This window comes from Gadus chalcogrammus, chromosome 23, assembly GCF_026213295.1.
Source record: "Gadus chalcogrammus isolate NIFS_2021 chromosome 23, NIFS_Gcha_1.0, whole genome shotgun sequence".
Classification (NCBI taxonomy): domain Eukaryota; kingdom Metazoa; phylum Chordata; class Actinopteri; order Gadiformes; family Gadidae; genus Gadus; species Gadus chalcogrammus.
Window position 1 is genome coordinate 19,462,007 of NC_079434.1, and position 20,780 is coordinate 19,482,786.

The 20,780-nt window shown below is 48.3% G+C and overlaps 1 protein-coding gene and 1 pseudogene across 1 annotated transcript in view; both read right to left on the minus strand.

The window, feature by feature from the left end:
- The window catches only part of LOC130377389 (gap junction gamma-1 protein-like), an 89,055-nt pseudogene that overhangs the window by 9,016 nt on the left and 59,259 nt on the right, over positions 1 to 20,780 (minus strand).
- The window catches only part of LOC130377030 (cadherin-18-like), a 192,833-nt gene continuing 189,647 nt past the window's right edge, over positions 17,595 to 20,780 (minus strand). Inside the window, exon 11 of the mRNA XM_056583968.1 lies at positions 17,595 to 17,627. Within this exon, the coding sequence (XP_056439943.1) occupies positions 17,595 to 17,627 (33 nt within the window). The remainder of the gene's footprint in view (positions 17,628 to 20,780) is intronic.

Here is a 20,780-nt window from a genome sequence, read left to right on the forward strand (position 1 = left end):
CTTCCCCGCTACAATTAGAGCCAACTACCATCTATAAAAGACGTTAAAAGACCTTACTGGGCTTTAGAGAATAAACTGAATATGTAGTCACAGCAGTTAGTTATTTACAATATTCCCTTTGCTTTTACTGTGTAGTATTGTGTAGCTTTTACCCATGGGTGTTTATGTGTGTAGTATGCAGTGTGTAGTTTTGACCCCCAGAGCTCCAAATGATGATGTCACTCAGCGAATAAGGTCAAGCTTTCATAAGAAGAGCACTCTATATTTGTTACGATGCGTCAAAGGTCAGGCTGTCTAAAACCACACTCGGAAAAAGCCAAGCCAAATAACCACGGCTACGAGGATTCTCAGCAGCCACTTAAGGGCAAATGTTAAACTAATATAAAAAAATATCATAATAGATGACCTCTTTAGTATCACTATTCTTCTTCATTCTTCAGAAATCCAACTTTTTCCCGTTTTTATTTTTGCCTTAAAATGAATGTTACGAAGCCAAAATGAATGGTTATTCAATATTTTCACTTCTCGCCATCCCTGCAAGGAGAAAGTGTCGCTTCTTAAGATTCACACTGGGATTTGGCCTGGTCCTTCCACCAGACTTGGCATGGAGTACATGTAAAGCTGGAGTTCTCTCACCCTATAGAAAACCATAAATATTCTAAAGTCATGCATTTGTAAGTTGTGCACAAAATAAACTGCAAATAAGTGGCTACAATTGTTGCTGAGGGTTTCCACTGCAAGGAGAATGATACTGGGGCTTGACTTTCTGATATCTGTGGCCCACCTGGGGGCACCTTTTGGGATGACACCCCTCCCACCGCCTGCTCCTTAATGACACGTCTGTGGACCCACTTTGGAAACAGAGTAAATATACTGAGTCATGATTCATTGGAAAACAAAACACCAGTTTCATTGGGAGTCTTCCAACCCCACTCGACACCAAGCAAGGTTCTGCCCTAGATAAAGAAAGCTCAGAACAGTTTGCATCAAAGTCCTCTCGCTTGCATGTGTAGCCTCCGGACAAAATGTTAGTTTTTAGGAATATATTAAAAGGGCTTTACTTACCTACTGAATAAGAACATGAAAATAAAACAACTCATCTCCCAAGTAAATTATCTGTCGCAAACCACAACATCATTAATGTGTCTAGCAGACTAACCAGTCCCTTATGACGAGCGATCGCTTAATCACAGAACCATAAATCATATTCATTTGCAGTACCTCTCCGTCCTCCTATGCACTGTGCAGTAGGTTATAAAAAGCCATTATCCTGGTGTGATGATGCATTGTTTATTTCACCTGCTCTGGAGGGATGGGCGAAAAACATACTTAGCTTAGCAGAGTGCTAGAGAGAGACAATAATACAATTCGGAAAATAGCGCTGAATATATAACAAGTGAAATGCTGACTTGTAGTGTGTGGGATCACGTGGCGCGTTGTGCGAGGTGTAGTTATTTAGCGTTTATTCAACCTCTCCCTTTTCATCTGCTTCTCTGCCACTCCTGCGAAACTCAATCCTGCTAAAGAGACGCTTGGGCACCCAAACGCAGAATAAAGCGAGGAATGTAATCTGGTACCAAGTCTCCTTCAAGTTTTTCTGTGTAAGTGTGACTACTCTTTCCCTCACTCTATTCCTTCTCCCTATACCACCCAGTCTCTCTACCTCCCCATCTCTCTCTCTCCCTCCCTCTCTCCCTACCACCCCCTCTCCCACCCCCTCTCTACTTCAACCCCTTTTCCCTCACTACATCTCTTGCTACAAGCACTCTCCCCCCTCTCTCTACCACTATATCTCTCTCCCTCCCTCTCTACCTACCACCTCCTTTCCCTCCCTCTCTCTACCTCCCTCAGCCTCAATACATCTCTCGTTAGAACACTCTCCCCCCTTTTAACCACCCCCTCCCTCCCTCCCTCCCTCCCTCCCTCCCTCGCTCTCCCTGACTACATATCTTGCTACAAAACACTGTACCTCCCTCTCTACCACCCTTGCTCTCTCTCCCACTCCCTCCCTTTCTCCCTCCCTCCCTCCCTCCCTCTCTCTCTCCCCTCCCTAACTCACTACACCTCTCGCCACAACACCTCTCACCCCCCTCTCCCTCCCCCCCACTCCGATGCCGACCGTGCTTGACAGCCTCCATTTTTCATAATTCTGGAGTTTGATTACGACTACGTCCATGATTGATGGAGCAACCACCGGTTGACTCCCGCGCGCGGTGTGGGGGTCTTGAGGTGGGCTCCCACAGCCTTGACCCGCCGTGGGGGGGGGGCTGCGCCTGGGGCAAAATCCACGGTCTCAACGATCCTCCCTGCGGCGGCGGCAAAGCTACAACCGCATAGAAGCAACAATGCAGGCAAAAAATAAAGGTCTTCCTTAACGGCGTGTTTTCAATAAAAAAAACAACACTATTCCCTCTCCTATGGGTGATATGTTTCTATCAGTGTAAAAGGACTGACTTTAGAGCAGCACTAAAACATTTAGTCCCACGGAGCTTGTTGGGGAGGAAAGCGGGGTATTAATCATACACAGTTATAAGGACGCTCTTCGATAGCGGCGTGAGGTTATCAATGAGGATTTGGAGGCACACGGAAGGGCAACATTCATCACCAGCAAGAAGCTGCCCGTATCATTTACAGTTGACGCTAGGAGATAAGCTACGTGCTATAAAATTGTCACAGCGTCGCGTCCACCGACACGGTGCGGAGAGCCCCTGCGGGCAACACGCAGGCCGGACGCGCAGTGTCAATAGCACTCAGTCACTGCAACCTCCCTATCACCTCGCCTGGTTCCCGTTCCCACCTTATCAAAAATAATTATCTTTATTCTCGGGGCCCTCTTACGCCTATTTTTTTATTCGCCCCTCTATAAAGTGTTATCGCGTGTGGACTGGAGCACGGGATTTATGTAGTTTATCGGCCCTGCTAACATGCAACCCAATATGGTTTATTTCTCAATCTCTTCACGGCTGTCTGGTCACCGGCTCTGTTATCGAGACCTCCAGCTCCCCGTAAAGAGAGAACACACACGCATGCACGTTAACACACACACACAGACACACAGACACACAGACACACACACACACACACACACACACACACACACACACACACCCTTGATGAGCTCAGTCACTGATTACGTACCCAAATAATTAACCCACCATTTTATACATTATTAACTGTTACAAAGGTTTTAGGAGTCTTCGTTCAAGTCCCTTTGGAGTTCACCACTGATTCATTGTATAAGCCACCAGGAGCTAATTCTGCCATGGTTCTTTGTACAAAATGGACGAAAGCAAATCAGACGACTCAAACCAGAGATCACTTTTGTAGCCCATTAGCTTCCAACACCAGCTTACAACTTCCATCTCTGTTGTTGTACTCAATCTCAATGATCCAAATCAATCAGACGGACCAGCAGTTTGTCTGGTGGCTTAGGCGTTCTGACCTAAAGGTGCCAACCGTAAAGTCCTTAGCCTAGCCTAAACATTCCTTAAGCAAGAAACCTAACCCCCTAATCCTGGCTCAAGCGGTCCTAATACGTTATAGCCGAACTTCAGGTCGGCACAGAGTCTGGGCCTCGAACCAGGACCGGAGGGGATGAACTTACACCTTGTTACCTGTTTATAACCAGGAAATTCTACCACAGTAAATTCATATGCAAGCGTGGAGGAAACTTTCAGAAGAGAATTTTAATGAGTCTACTTCTACTGTGACCAGTCTGCACGAGGTTGATTTAAAATCTTTACAGGCCCTTTCTATTCACAGTTCACCACTGCAGGAGAATTTTTCTTTGCCCTTTACATGCTTAAAGATCCCTGCCACAGCGACATGATTCGTCAAAACAAATTCCAAGCAAAGAAACTCAAAGACCCCATGGTCCCTGATATGAGTATGCCTGCCACCAGGGTTTAGATACTAATCTAATGTAGGATTTAGATATTAATCTAAAGCCTGGTTTCTGAAATGTCTCATCCCCCTACCTGCTACTTAGTATCACTATAAGTCACTCGGTATCTGCTAAATAACTAAATAACCGGGTATGAAACTGAACTGCGTCTGATGGATGAACACTGACACTTTTGTGAGACATTATACCAGACATAATATTTTTCAACACATGTCATTCGAAGAAATGTAGGAAAATGCTTTGTAAATTATCTTTATACTAATTAATATCAACAAAAAATTATTCCCTGTTCAACTGCTTTAATTTTAACCCTTTCTTGATGACATTTAGACACATTGTTTTGTAAGTTGCCTGATCAGACCGAAGTACATCACTTCACATTACTCCACTCAGTTTGAACACTTTTCGCTCTGAGCTGATTTCAGGAGGCAGGTAAGTCCTCCCTGACACATCAATTGTGGAGATGGGTAGGTACCCAATCCGACACTAGTACCCATACCATACCTGTGATTCAATACCAATAGCAAAGATTTGAACATATTTTTACAATATCTTAGTTTAAAAAAGAAATTGATAGACTCCCAGTTTGACAGCACTGTTGACCATTGTAATCTTCTGCAGGTTTATTGTTAACTTTTTTCCGACATATTGTCTGGTGGTCCACCACAATCCATTCTAGCCGCCACTAACATAGTCCACCCCTGAATATATGGGGTGCATAGCAGAGAAGTGGATTGAGGCTTCTCTCAAGCCCAGTGTTTGATTCTATACCTTCCTAAACACCATACCAACAGTTTGCACTATTGTGTTGGATGATTTGATTTGAGTAAAAAAAAAGAAGAAAGTCCTCCTGGCCTTTACGTGAAGGACTGCGATATCATTCTGAGGTTCGGATCGAGCAGATGAAGAATCCTCTAATCAATAAACACCTTCTCAGACTCCAGGTTCTCTCTCCTCGTTCCCCGTTCGACCAAAGCCCCAAACACGACGGGGTGGATATAGCAACCGTTACGTGACGTATCCGTATCCTCTCCCGCCTGACAAAGAGCTGTCCGTGAAGCGTGCCTCTGCTATTGTGGAGTGCAGGCTGCGGTTATAGTGCAATAATACAGTCATCACTCATTGTGTCACTGACCGCCACGTGTTCGCACATTAGCCCGCCGTGCCCGACACTGATGTATTCCTCTCGCCGTCGCCACGACGACTCGCGGCCCCTCGAAAAAGCAACAACCAAAAAACCCCCTGAAATATTCAGTTGGTCGCTGCAGAACTCTCACGCCCGACACTACAGGGCTGGGTGTTGTTTCACGTACCTAGCATCTTCCCTATTCTTTTGACTCTCAGACTTGACTCCTGTAGTCCCCAACACCCCCACGTTTGAATTTATTCAGCCTTCCCTTTGATTTTCTCTTCATCGTTGGGAAGCACAGTCTCAATTTCCCCTGACCCAGTTGAAATGTCATGCTGAAGGGCTGAAAACGCCACAGCCTTGCATCATTTTGTTGTATCTCCTACCGATCCAATAGCCTATAGAGCATAGCCTGTAGCATCGGGGCCTCTTTAGTGTGACGGGCCCATCCCTATACCCATCTAGAAGGTGTAAGGATCTCTGTAAATAACGTTTGACATACGCAAAAAATAAGACAGTAAATCTGCTTGGAGAACTGCTGGCTGGGCTTGTTTGACCTTTGGCAAGAGGCAACTTGACGCAAACAAACAGTTCCCCTTGACACAAGGACGTAATTTAATTTGGAGCCGCCCAGAGAAGAGAAAGAGAGGCGAGAGAGCTACTGAGTCAGAGAAAGGAGCTGAGGCAAGACCTTTCACTGCACGGTCTTCTGGGGGAAATGAGGGAGCCTGGGCCAACTCACACCCACGTGAAGTGCGGCGCGTTCAGCCTGAGGAGGAATCGATGGCGGCAGACTTGTACAGGCTAAGCATAATTGGACCTAAACTCCAGACTACTGTGCAAGCTGCTCCTTGGAAGTTTTCTAAATACCACTGGAGACTATCAATCTCCAGGGAGGCGAGAGGGACGAGGGCCTGACCTGTGTGTACTCTGACGCTCCTTCTTTATAGGTGGAGACATTTTGTTCGTTTTTTGCCCTGGTTTCCGGTTTATTATTTGATGCATTTGTTTTAACTGATGCAGGCCGGTTCTTTCGGCACAAGAAAACACATTTCATCATAGCGACTGTTAGGCCTGTCAGCGCATCTATCTCTGTCCGTCAATCTATCCAGCTGTCTGACTATCTATCTGTCTTCATCCAACATTCTGTCCATCTTTGTCCATCTCTCGCTCTCTATCCATCTTTTCCATCCATCTCTATTCACTGTGTCAGTCTTTCCGTCCATCCGACTCAACTATAAATCCAACTCGCAGCTCGAACAAATACAACAGTACAGAGCGTACGGTTTCCAAGTACCTCTGCTGTGTCTTCTTCTATTATTACTCCTTCGTATTAATTGTTTACCTCGTAATGGCTCGGCGCCGCCAGATGGCTCGACAAGAAGGCCCTACGATTGGCCGAATCGCAGACGTTGATGCACTGCCTCCACGTTCATTACTAATTGCCATCAACCGTCATTCGTCGGTTGCCAAATTAAATATTGATGAACATTCCCCCTACCCCCCCTCCCAACACCCCCCCCCCCCCCCTCCCCGCCCTGAATCACTATAATGAACACTAGTCTATAATTAATCGTACCCCGGCAGCACACAGCAGACAACTCCTGTGATCAGAGAATCGTTTGTTTTCACAATTACGCTCCTATTGTTCCCTCCGAAGAAAAATAAGCTTTGAGGGAATATAACCTCCCATCACTGCACAGATATGTACAATGTATAGATATGTATGTGTATGTATAGTACTATGGATATGGACCATATTTGTAGATATGGACAACACATGCACTGGAATGTAGAGTATAAATCTGTGTATGTACGTTTTTATACATAGTGAGTTCACTAAGGAGCAGGTAGGTGTTAGCATCTGAGCTCTAGAAATGCATACAGGTAAACGGAGGAATTAACCAATTAGGGCATTAGCTCAGGTAGATATAGGAATAAAGGTTGTCTGGTAGCCGGCGGAGGCTGGTTCAATCCCGGGCCATGTGTTGAAGTTTGCCTCACAGCTGACCCTAACAAGCTGGCTGTTCCCTAGCATGGTTGACACCGCCCGTCAGTGTATGAACGTGTAGGTGAATGAAAAGGTTAAAAAGGCGCCACATAAACCTAGTCCGTTTACCATTACCTTTAGGCTGGCAGTCAAACACACCCTAACCACCCCGCCGTCCGTTCCACCTGTTCCACAGTGTATCCCTGCAAAGGGTCAGTGGCTCTGGGCCTATCGCGTATGATAGAGTGGTGCACTCCCCAATATAATCTCCAGAGCGATAATAAAGTGCTATGAGTGTTTTCGGCTCGGCCCAAGAGGACGGCACAGACAAGGAGGAGGCAGGGAAACACAGAGTCAGTCACGAGGTATCCGAGAGAGTGCCAAGCCCCCCTTGAATTGATCAATGAATGATCAATTATTGTACTATGCGCACTCCCTGTGTGCACTGTAATTATTTACATACACACACCCAGCGGGCAATCAGACGCACTGATGCGGGCGTCATCAATTATTTTGTTTTGCATCGTCGTACTCTCGTTTGGTGCATTCATTATTCACTGCAGGTTCCACCGCCACACCTACACCACGGTGAGGATGATGATGATGACGATGATGATGACGATGACTGCGCGTAAATGATTAACATCGGAGAGGAGGGGGGGAATAAAACAACAGGGCACCTGTCGTCATTTTTTTAAGAAGACAAAGCTTCAAAGCCGAGAGGGAGGGAGTGAGGGAGGGAGGGGTGGGGTGAGGGAGGGAGTGAGGGAGGGGTGGAGTGAGGGAGTGAGTGAAGGAGGGAGTGAGGGAGGGAGGGAGTGAGTGAAGGAGGGAGGGAGTGAGTGAGGGGTGGAGTGAGGGAGGGAGTGAGGGAGGGGTGGAGTGATGGAGGGAGTGAGGGAGGGAGTGAGGGAGGGGTGGAGTGAGGGAGGGAGGGGTGGAGTGAGGGAGGGAGTGAGGGAGGGGTGGAGTGAGGGAGGGAGTGAGGGAGGGGTGGAGTGATGGAGGGAGTGAGGGAGGGAGTGAGGGAGGGGTGGAGTGAGGGAGGGAGGGGTGGAGTGAGGGAGGGAGTGAGGGAGGGGTGGAGTGAGGGAGGCAGTGAGGGAAGGAGGGACTGAGGGTGGGAGTGAGTGAGGGAGGGAGTGAGGGGTGGAGTGAGGGAGGGAGTGAGGGGCGGAGTGAGGGAGGCAGTGAGGGAGGGGTGGAGTGAGGGAGGGAGCAATGGAGGGAGACAGGGAGGGAAGGAGTGAGGGAGTAATGGGGGGAGAGAGGGATTGAGTGAGGGTTGTAGTGAGGGAGGGAGTGAGGAGGGAGGGAGGGTTTCTTCATGAACAAGAGTGACGACATCTGACCGGTGCATGCGATGTGGCCCCGCACATTGTGACGCTCTCATCTTTAGTCTCACAATATGCTGCTCGCTAATGAGCGGGTCCTGATGGAGCCTGACTACAACACTCCCACACAGACGCACACACACGCACAGACATACACACTCACACATGGCCACACATGTACCGACACATGCACACATGCAAGCACACATGCACACACACGTAGACAAGTACACTAACACACAAAAGTACACAAACACATACACACACACTTAACACATTGAACACCGTGTTAGAACTAGGGATAGACCGATATATTGGTCGGCCGATATTATCGGCCGATATTCGCGTTTTTTACGTTTATCGGTATCGGCCGATACGCGGCCGATTTTTGCCGATATTTTTTCCGCCAATTTTTTTTTTTTTTTTTTTTACTTGTTCTACCTCACCTGTTTTACTATTTGTTAAATAGTTTTTTATATTGAAGTTCAATAAATGTTCCATTTTTTTAATTGAGACTTGTAACATTTGTTATCAGTGTAATTTTTAAGATTGAGGGAGCAAAAAAAAATAAAAAAAATTTATCGGCTCTAAATATCGGTATCGGCGTATCGGCGTATCGGCTAAGGCTGATGAAAAAATATCGGTATCGTATCGGCCCTAAAAAATCTGTATCGGTCGATCCCTAGTTAGAACTAGCGATGTTAAGACCTTCATTGCTGGACGCTGCAGCTGCCATCTCCACCATCTCCAGTTTTCTGTTTTACGTTCAGGAAAGCTTTTATTTCCAACCCAATTAGCATCTTCCGACTGCCAGATATGTTTATTATATTGGTTATACATTCAGTTCCTTCCTCTCACCCTCCACCCCCTGAGTATACCACGGCGGTGTTGGCTGAAGCACTGCTTTTGTTCTCCACGAAATTACCCCATGCCAGGCGAATCAAAAACCAGCACTGCAGGCTTCTATTACCACTCGTCTACAAAGCCTGCCTTTTTATGTTTTCCTCGCTTTGCTAAGCCTTGTTCGCGTTGCGTCGCGAACCCTGATGGGGCTCTGGTCGCAACGAAAACACACATAGGCACGTCTTACACTGCTTCTGTGGACGAGCGGGGGGCCGACGCAGTCTGGTAGGCCCCCAGTATCCAGGATGATGGGATCTGCAATGCCACCTTACTAAACCCCAGAGAGACTAAAACACAGAACCAGGACTCTTGTTGCTGCTGCTGCTGCTATCATTGTACTGTTTCTATACATTTCATAATGATAGATATACATATCTTATGCAGCTTAAGCAAACATCTAATCAGGAAGACCCCATTCCCCTTCTATTTCCCATCAGTTTATGTCTTTGTGGGAATTCTTAATTCCCACACTATCATCCCAGGTCCCTCCCCTTCATCTCTCAACCCATCAGGACCTCATGCAATTAGCAGCCGTTCAATGGCGCACCGATGCAGTGTATATATACACACACACATTTCTCATTCATTCTCATCTCTGCTGTTTTCATGGGGAGTCGTTAGAGATGATAGCAAGCGACAAACAGGCGTTCAGCTATTAACGGTAATCGCTGTGAACATGTCAGATTCTAACCCTTCTCTTCGAGGTGCCACACCCGTTGGACAACACCTAAGCAGCTGCCCCTTCCTCTGTTCCGAGGCGCATGGACCACCGCGTCACCACACGCCAACGCTATTGCAGCTATGAACCCCACTCATCGCCAGGGGTCCAGCCATCACAACCCAAAGCACTGAGCTCCGATCATCGTCAAACCCCAAAGCCTCACTCAAGATTCAAGAACACTTTATTTGTCCCGAGGGAAATTCGTCCTGGGCATACCCTGATTATGCATAGGAAACCTTCTCCGTCAGCGTCTGAGAAAGCTCTTAGGTTCTAGTGCGCTATTCCTAGCGCAATACGTTTGCTCAATTTGCACAATTCTTTGCACATACCTGTAAATGTATTTGAATCTGATGACTAGATAGATTTTTGACTTATATTAGCATGTGTCTATCTCTTTGTTGTGTGTCCTGCTTTTTATGTGTACCTGACTGCAAGACAAGTTTCCCTTTTGGGACAATAAAGTTGACTGAACCAAACTGAACATACTTCTGTGCAGCCTCAGCCGACAACAACGCTCTCACCGCCGCGGTGGTTCCCTTCAGCCCGAAGCTGGAGACGCAGAGAACCCTCCCAACCCATCCAACCCACCCGTCACGTCGCACAGCCGTCGTCATTGTTAATGCATTTGAGTAATTAGCGCACTGAAGCCCCACCTACAGGCAAAACGCACTGATGATGTGTGATAGGTTTAGTTTCGATTCACTAGGCCGCACTCTGGACCCATCGAAGTAGGACTTACATTTATTTCTGGGGGGAATCTCATCTGGAGATCACGAGATGGCGTCCTTCAGGGCTAAGGAGTTCCATCAGCCGGCCCCTCCAGCGTCTGGACTCCATCAGGGGGATCTCATCTACCGGCAGAGTCTGTGGATCCACCGTCCCATTAACAACCATTTGATGGTGTTTTCCTGGATAAAAAGCACCGCAATGTTAACATTTCCCAATCGGTTTCGATGAGTCGTTTCTACTTTGGGGTTTATGATCTATGAGGAGCAACATAAATGAATAATAAAAGGTCGAGAAATTTAACTATAATAGAGATTTTTATCCAGAAAAACTCCCTCGTTTTCTTGTACATGTTTAGAGTCGAGTCTCGTCCTCTCCTCTCTACAGCTGTGACAATGACGTAGACAGAGGGTCAACAACGGGTCGAAGCAGACAATCAGCCTCTACCTATATGTGCCTATGGTCTCCCCATGGGCCTTTCTCAAGCTGCATCTTGTCTGTACATTCACTCGTCTCCTTGTGAAACGTTTTGCGTAACAAAGTACTGTCCCAATATACAAGTTCTCATCTTGCAATATGTGAATAATGGTGAGAGTGCCTGCGGGACTAGCTAGTTAGCTAGCTAGATAGCGTGACTAGCCAGCTAGCCAGTCCTCATCACAGACTCCTCTCGCCTCACAGACCAATGCAGCTGACAATGTAGAGGGCGGACGTCAATGTCGGAGGAGAAGCAGGCTAACATCTGTCAATTTCAAATAAACACTCAAAAGAAGCAGTACTATGAAAGGGGACTGTTAAAAATTACATTACACTTTTAGAGTACAGTTGAGGAGCATTCAGCACAGCTTTAAATGTCTTGGGCGATAAAGCCAGGCTTTTATTTTGGAGGACTGCGGGCGGCCTCCAAGCTGAGCGCACTACCAGCAGGAACGAACGCCTCGTTCCGTGAACAGCGCTCCGTGTAATTGTGAACTCGCAAGCTCATTCTTCAAAGAACAACTATCCAGAATTCCGCTCCGTGCGTTCTCGGTATCGAGATACGCCCCGTTCTCTCCTGCCGCTTCTCAAGTGATAAAAATATCTTCCCTGTGACACCGTTTGCTTTGTGATTGGGCGGTTGATTGCAGCTGGTTTGGCTCAGCTGTCCGTCATGATACTGATTACCCGTTGCTACGCCCAAGTATGGCCTGGTTCCTGTGGGGGCCGCTGTCCATTACCCTGATCTATTAAACTATCAGAATATAGTTTTAGACTTTTGAATCAAAGGGGAAATCGAGAGATTTAAGACGCACCTCTTTAGGGAGCAGTTGGAGGGATAGCGAGTGATGTTCATATTTGTGACCAATTGCTACAGACAATCATGTCTGTAGCAAAAAAATAAAATAGAACATAGAACGTACATAGAGCTATAACATATAATTGTAACTAGGCTGGGGACCTTGGGGATTGGACCCAGGAGGACATTCTCCCTGGGAGTTCAACACGCTAACCACCAGACTAGAGAGTCAGTCTGTGACGCCGTTAAACAAATCCTTTTGTTTAGGGGGATAGAGAGCGACTACCACTGCACAATGACATAAATCATCAGCCGTGATTGTGATGGCGGGGGAAGAACGCTCGTCTGTTCCTGATTGCAAAGATTCCCACCACTTTGTGTCCACTGCAGAGCTGCGGTTTGTTGTTTACTGGGAAAAGAATAAAATAATAAACAGATGACGAGGGTTGAAGAGGGACACGGTGCCGTATTAGAATGCAAAGTGGCGTATCGCAGCTACGGAATTAGCATGCCGTTATCCACAGACATCAATAGCAAGGCAGAGCGCAACGGAGAGGAGGGGTACCACTAGAGAGAGAGAGAGGTGGAGGGAGAGATAGAGAGAGAGAGGCATGGAGGAAGGGACGAGAGACAGAGAGATGTGGAGGGAGGGACGAGAGATAGAGAGGTTGAGGATGAGAGAGAGAGAGAGAGAGGGGGGCGGACGGAGACACAGTGAGAGTGGAGGTGGAGCGATAGATGGGTAGAGAAGGGGGCAGAGGGAGAGACAGAGAGAGGGGCGGGAAGGGAGGAACGAGAGACAGAGAGGAGGAGGGAGAGACGTTTAGAGATAAAGTTCCAGAAGGAGGGAAAGGGTTGGGAGGGAGGGAGGAAGAGTGGGAGGTGGCGGGAGAGATGGTTAGAGATGTACCACCAGATAGGGAGTCATAGGGATAGGGGTGGAGGGAGACACGAAAGAGAGAGAGCAGTGGAGGGAGAGAGGGAGGGAGGGAGGGAGGGAGGGAGGGAGGGAAAGATGGAAATCTACACCAGAAAGAGGGGTGGAGGGAGAGAGAGAGAGGTAGAGATACAGAGGGACAAAGAGAGAGAGGATAGATTGATTGAGCTATATCAAAAGAGTGACGGATATGGAGAGAGATAGTACCAGTGTTTCCGCCTCATGCATCCAAGAGTGGCAAACCACGGCCGCTGTATTATAAGTGCCACTGCAATCAGCAATGCAGCGATGCATTGCTCCTCATCCTTTTAGAATGGCAGACAATGTTGGACACCCTGAATTCTATTAGCTTTATTTTTAGACATCTGTATCGGTGTCCTTCACTGCACCACACTCCGTTTATACATCGCCAAATTGCTAATGGAGGAATTTGGTGGGAAAAGTGATTTAATTAGGAAGTTGGCTTGATAGTTGACTGTGCAGAACAGAAGCACCAGTGAAACCCAGACTATGGGATGGCAACGAAGTGAGAATGAAAACTGTATTTGCACTTACATTATTGCCAAGAAAAATATGGCTCGTGCACATAGCGCTCGCATGCTTTTCCTTGTCATGTTGTACTGTTATACCATTTCTGTTGGAATGCTTATGCACTAAAACCTCCCTGCGCACACCGTGCACGTGCACATCGGTATTGTGCACTTGCACATCAGCATTGGGCACGCACACACATCAGCGCCATGCGTGCCCACATCTCGTAGTTCACACGTACATCATTGCCATGCATTTGCACATCAGCACCGCACACGCCCACATCACAACCGTGCACATCAGCGCTGTGCACACCGACATCAGCGCCGTGCAGGGCCACATGTGCACCGTGCACGGCCACATGTTCACCGTGCACGCCCAGAATAGCGTCGTACACGCCCACATCAGCACTGTGCACACACACCAGACAGGAAAACGGAGAAGTGGAGGGAGGTGGATGGATAAGAGAGAGAGAGATGGGGAGATAGCAGCAGAGAAAGAGAGAGAGAGAGAGAGAGAGAGAGAGAGAGAGAGAGAGAGAGAGAGAGAGAGAGCGACAGAGAGACAGAGAGCCAGAGAGAGAGAGAGAGAGAGAGAGAGAGAGAGAGCCAGAGCGAGGCTGCTTTGACTCATCTGGAGAAACATGACATTTAGGAGATAATCGGCCTGTCTATTTGCAATTGTTCTGCCGCTTTTCAGCGCCGGAGAAAACTCCCCGAGTTATTCAAAGGCTATCAGAGCGACCCGGTGCCGCATTCCCCTCGGCTGGAAACTGCTGATCGGCCCCGAAATACAAACCAAAGAAAGATGAGGCGGGGAGGGACCGAGGAACCCGCTCCATGATGGATGAAGTTCCAAATGTAAACGGTGTGCTCCGGGGCCCTGCCCACCAACAGCTGGGCGTCATCCTGTCTCGCTAGCACTATTTCTAGAAAAATAAGGAAGAAGTCATATAGAGTGTAATGCTTCAAAGCACGTCCTGCAAGCTCGCGATAACGCCGTTGAACGAGGTAAAGGTGGGGAGAGAGACGCCATGCTTGGATCGTTAGACATATCCTCGTTTACCCTCCCCTCCCTCCCTCCCTCCCTCGATACGTCTATCACTCCCTTCCTCCCTCCCTCCCTCCGTCTCTCACTCTCTCCGTCCCTCCCTCCCTTCGTCTCTCACTCCCTCCCTCCCTCCTTCCGTCCCTCACTCCCTCCCTCCCTCCCTCCGTCTCTCACTCCCTCCCTCCCTCTCTCCCCCTCACTCCTGCTCATTCACAAGTCGTTTTTTTACATTTTTTTCTTGGTGCGAGCGAATGCTGGGTTGAATTCAGTTTATCACCGTGTCAACTTAATTACCAGCCCCACTGAAAGGTGTCACAGACTTACTTTCTCATCCTCCAAGAGTGAGCGATAGAGAGGAGAGGGGGGAGGGAACTGGAGAGATAGAGAGAGGGAGGGAGGGAGAGAAGGGGTAGAGTAAGAGAGTACGGGAGGGAGCAGTGTGACACTATGAGGGAAACAGCAAAGTGGGAATTAAGATAGGGTGAGATAGAGGGGGGTGCGACAGCGAGGGGAGGAAATAACTTGGTGGGGGAGAGAGAAAAGAGGGAGGGAGGCGGAACATTAGCTTGACAGAAGACACAGATCCACAAAGAGATCTCCGCTGCATAATGGAACTCATGTGGAGGGATCTGCTGAGACAGTGTACAGAGGTCTACCCCCCCCCCCCTCTCTGCCTCCATCCGAACCAGCCATGTACATCCCTGAACCCAGCTGGGAATCAGCATATATACTTTTTTTGTTTCATCACTTTTCATGGAAATTCCCCCCTCCCAAATCATAACTTTTATTTTTGTCACCAGTCTGTTACCCTGGCAACAGACTGCCTCCTTATAAGGTGTTGTTGTTGAATATCTGGGCAGAAAGGCTCTTAGAGTATATTTTTATTTTTCATCTTTTACAATGAATCAATCACCCATTGAGGGTGAAGTGATTTATAAAAACATATAACTACACATGCCCACAGCCACACATGCACAAGGAGAACATATCTTTGGACTAAGCCGTTGGATATCATACTGGAACATCATGTGTATACCTCGATGTAAGAATCAAATTAACTAAACTAGTTTCATAAATAAATGTATACTGTTTAATAATATAAAAGGCAATCCATATATAATGCATTGAAATGTATATAATCCACCGAGCATGTTTGACCCATATAGTCAACATACATATACAAAAGTATACATATGGTAGTGAAAATGATATTAGCATCCGTAGCGATAGCAAAGGGGCTAAAGTAGCAAAGGGCTACCTATATGCGGTAATTGGGGCAGTGGCACACTGGTTACACTGCAGTGATTAGCTGGCTTCAACAGCATCAGGCTGGCTCGCCCTCGCTGACACTTTAGACACCAATTTCCCTGACAAGATGGTGGCTGAGCACCGCAGACAGCCATACCCAGGGCTAGCTTTTAATGGGCCTCAAAGCCACTGTCAGACGCACACACCCGAGGAGAGGGTCCAAAAGGGAGGAGGGGGAGGGCGGGGTGGGTACCGTGGTGATTAAAGAGAGCGGGGAAGGGGTTTGCCGGTTTGATGCCCTAAACAGGTGGAATTGTATTCCCCGTGAACCCATCCTCTTGAGGAGGGCTCAAGAGGTTATCGGTTTTATGAAAGATTTGCTTACAGGTTTATTGGCGCTTTAAATTACTGTTAAGGTAACGGTTGTTTTAAAGAGTGTTGTGACCATTTTACTGGTTGTTAAGTGACTGGACGACTGTCTGGTACATTTGCTGGTTTGTCGGCTGGTTAAAAAATGACTATAATCAGTGTATAGTTTACTATGATCACATTTCTATCTTATATGAAATGTTTAAGGCAGGTGGGTGTTCATATGACACAAAGCTCTCGCCAAGGTCTGATTCCTTCTCATATGGATGCTTTACTTATCGTTAATGTCAGGGAAGCTACTTTGGTGGCTTCAACAGGTGGGTTTACTGTAACCCAATGAATGTGTTTTTCTGCAGTGGATTACCTACTCCCAATGTTGATCATTATCTTGCAGGTTTTTCAATTAAATTCAACCCACTGGGTTAAAGTATTATAAATTCAGCAGGATACAAAATAAGTATCACAATAATAATAATAATAATAATAAATAAAACCAACCTTAGCCCATAATGAATAAAACTAAACCTCAAAAATAAAGTTTCCCACCCTAGCTAGTGTCAACTCTGACGTCCACCAGCTAGATCTTCGTTCATTATAAGTAGCAAACTGCGCGGCCAAACTGATAGCCATGCTAATTAAGAGGTACCGGCAGTGGCTCACCTTTAACAAGAGGACATATATACAAAGGCCGGGTCGCGGAACTCCCTTAATGAGCTACGAGCCACGTGATTGGCAGTCGTGGCTGCGAGAGCGCCTGTGTCGTCTCTCTCTCCCGCCCTTCATGTCCTTTGAGCTGGGAGCGCCACTCCTTCCGTCAACATCCTCACCCCTTCCCCACCTACTGCATCATCACCGTGCGCTGGCAGAGGTGACGTTTGCGCCGTAACCCCAATCTACCTCCACCTTCAGCGGGCGATCACCGTCATAACCCGCGCGTCTGGCCAGCCCCACACACACACACAAACCTTCCCCTTCCAGGTGACAGTGATGGAGAGAGTGGTGGGGAGGGAGGGAGGGAGGGAGGGACAGAGGGACAGAGAGAAGGGTGTGAGAGGGGGGAAAAATATGGAGAAAAAGATGGGGAGAGAGAGAGAGAGTGAGAGAGCGAGAGAGAGAGAGAGAGAGAGAAGATGGCAGGAGAGGGAGAGAGAGCGAGAGGGTGTGAGAGAGGGAGAGTGATAGAGGGGCAGACTGAGGAAAGGGGTGAGGGAGGGAAAGAAGGGGACAGAGAGCGAAAAAGAGATTGGTGAGGACAGAGAAGGGGGAGGCGAAGATACGAAGATTAAGGAGAGGATGAAAAGGGGGAGAGAGGGAGAGGAAGATGGAGGGAGGGCAGGCTTGAGTGACAAGAGGAGAAGATTAACTACGTATGGATCCCTCGACAGTGGGCGGAGTTGGACTTTATTCATCAGCGCAATTATGGGATGCCCTTGGTCATTGAACCTCGGATGAATTATCGTCACTGTATGGAAATATTCAGACGGAGCCCAGGAACACAGAGTACGCTACCTGAGGAGAAGAGCCCGGATCAGAAATCACCATCACACAGTGACAACCACCGACCAGGTGCTTCTGTAATCACACCGACGAGCTCGTGGGGAATGATGGTAATAATAACCATTTCGGCTGGCGGCGGTGGGAAGTTTCATATTCGTTCTTATTAAATAACTTCCAAACAAGTGTTGCGGCTGTCCTCCTCAAACGTCTCTGCGAGTGTAATTACGCGGCGTTTCCCCCGCACACGAATCACCAGGAATAGCTCACCACATCACGGCTGATCCGTTGGCGCTAAATTAACTTTGGGAAGTGTTTTGTCTTGCAGCGAGCAGATGAACTCGGCACAGCTCCGCACGGTAGGATCCCTGGTTTTCCTCCAACAACTTCCCTTCCAGCCGTCAGCTCCTCTTTGTCGAATGCTGTTCCCGTCGAGGCCTGTTGTAGCTCTGCAGGGCTCCTCCGCTCTCCTGCTCCTCGTAGGACTGCTTTACACCTCACCAACAAAGTTTCTATTCCTCGATCCGTCCCTTGTCGTTCAAACGTTTCTCGCATGCAAATTTGTATCACTCATCTCTTAAACACCGTCGCCTCTAAACCCTCCTAGTCGTTTATCACTCCTTGCCTCTTCTCTTTCTTCCTCTCCTTCTCACATCGTTGTCATCCCACTCCTCAATTTTTCTCCTTTCTACCTGCTGGGCTGGTAGACCCCAGAGCACTCTTGCTTGTTGACCTGGGGGGCCCGGCCTCCCACACACCTTCACACACTCAGGTCTGGGACCACTACACCCTGCTTCTGCTATCAACTTCTGACCCGTCATTTGCCAACGCTCAATCCTGTGTCCGTATGATTGGCCGCCTCTCAACCCTGTGTCCCTAATGTGATTTGCTGCCCCTCGACCATCCGTCCACGCGATTGTCCAACTTTCAACCCTTCGTCCACACGCTTAGCTGCTCTTCAACCCTGTGCCCAAGCCATGATTGGTCAACTCTCAACCCAGCACCCACGTGATAGCCACTCTTCAACCCTGTATCCAAAACAATTATCGGTCAATTGAACCTGTGTTCACGTGTTTCGACGTCACCTCAACTCTTAGTCCACCCGCTTGACCATCAGACTCCCTCACTAATGGGTGGCTGCCTTCCTTCAGCCCTCCAGCCCTTCCAGCCGGACTCGAGGAAGCCGTCACAAGTCTCAGCACTCTTCCCTCCAGCTTCAGCAGCTTTCGGAAGGACGCTTGGCACCTTCGGAAAGGGACAGCTGTGGTAATAATCAGCTGTTAGACACTCTTGATTATGACTTCATGTGGAGAATCATAATGATGTTTGTGCCTTTCTTAAAGTAATTTCCAAAACAAGCATTCTCTCTCATCACTCTCTCTCCCTCTATCTTTCTTCTACATATCTCCCCCCTCCGTTCACTCCCCCTCTCTTCATCTCCATCTCATTAATTGAGCTGATGCTGTATCCGAAGCGACAAGTAAATCAACACTGAAGATATGACCAAACATGTGCGAGAAGTAAGTCGTCAATTAAGCTAAGTGCTTCAAGTGCTAAAAAAAAAAGAGAGAAAAACTAGAGAATTTATTTGGATTTACTTTTACTCAATACAATTTGCTATTATTATCATTTTCACGGGCAAAGAAGCAGTCTGAGCAGAGGGGTTCTCAGTCAGGGACAGAAGATGGGCTAATGTCAGGGGGGCCAGGCGACCATTGGGGAACCAGGTCCTCGGACAATCAACATTTTTATTGAGCGGCAGCTTGGGACCCCTCTTACTGCAGGGGCAGGACGCCGTTTGGCAGTCTGGAGCAGAGTGGACGGGATGTGTAGGGTTTGACCGCGTTCTGGATTAAAGACGGAGCCATTCAGAGCACGGTAGGCAAGTACCATCAGCTCGGATGGAAGTAGGGCAGCCCCCGGGAGCCAGGGCAGGGTGCGGAGGAGGAGCAGTGCATTGTGGGAGGACGTTGGATGGTCGAAGACCAGCTGGTCTGCTGCAATCTGAATGAGCTCCAGAAGACAAACAGCACATGCAGGCAGACCTGCCCAAGGGGAGTTTCAGTATTCTAGACGTGAGATAACAAGAGTCTATACCCAAAACCTGCACTGCTTTCAGGGTTGACAGAAGCAGCCCTCCTGATGTGGTAGAGCAGGAATCTGTGGGAAACGGTTGTCACGGCGATGTTGGACGCTGCGTGGGACAGATGGTCATACAGTGTCAATACCAGGTTCCCTGCCGTCGCAGGCCCCACAGGGTTGTCAATATTAATGACGAGGCCTTAGATGGGAGATGTCTACCCTGATAGGAAGAGCAACTCAGTTTTGTTCACATTGAGCCTCAGGTTGAGCGTCGATATCCACTGGGAGGATGCCGGCCAGACAGGCTGAGATATGTGATGCCACTTGGGTTTCGGACCGTGAATAAGACAGATTTAGCTGCGCGTCATCTGCGTGGCTGTGGTAGAAGAGCTAAGTGAGTGAATGACAAAACCCGGTGACACAGTGGTGAACAGAGAGAAGAGGATGGGATCCAGGATTGAACCCTGATGGTTCCCATGAGTGAGACTACAAGGTTCAGGGACAGAATCCTTCCAGGGTACCTGGTAAGTGCGATCCTTGAGGATCGCTGAATCAAATCTACCACACATCGCGCGCTCTCTCTCTCTCTCTCTCTCTCTCTCTCTCTCTCTCGCTCTCTCTCTCTCTCTCTCTCTCTCATGGGTCGGTTTGTTCGGTGGTCAAGCGAGCAGGCCCTGTCTGGCTGGGCTCCAGCCCCGAATGATTGTGCTCATTATGTGACTTGACCCTCTCCATACCGGGGGTCAACGCAAACAACCACAGCGCCTGCTCCAGGTTCATTCTCCATGTCCCTGGGGGGGGGGGGGGGGGGGAGGCTGTGGGTGGGAACAGGGGTGCGAAGGTGAATCCTCCAGCTTTTCCTGAATTTCTACTTTCCATCTCGCTCCACCTTCCGTCCTCCTCCACCCACCCTCACCCCAACACGCACCCCCAGGGGACGGTGTGCCATCTGGAAGGGGAGGTGTCAGAAGGACTTTTCCTCGGCTGGGGGAGGAGGGCCTGCTGGTGGTGGGTCGGGGAGGGAGTGGGTGTAATGAGACTGCAGGTGGCTGCGGCTGCCAGTCTCCAGTCGCATCACGGCCAGCG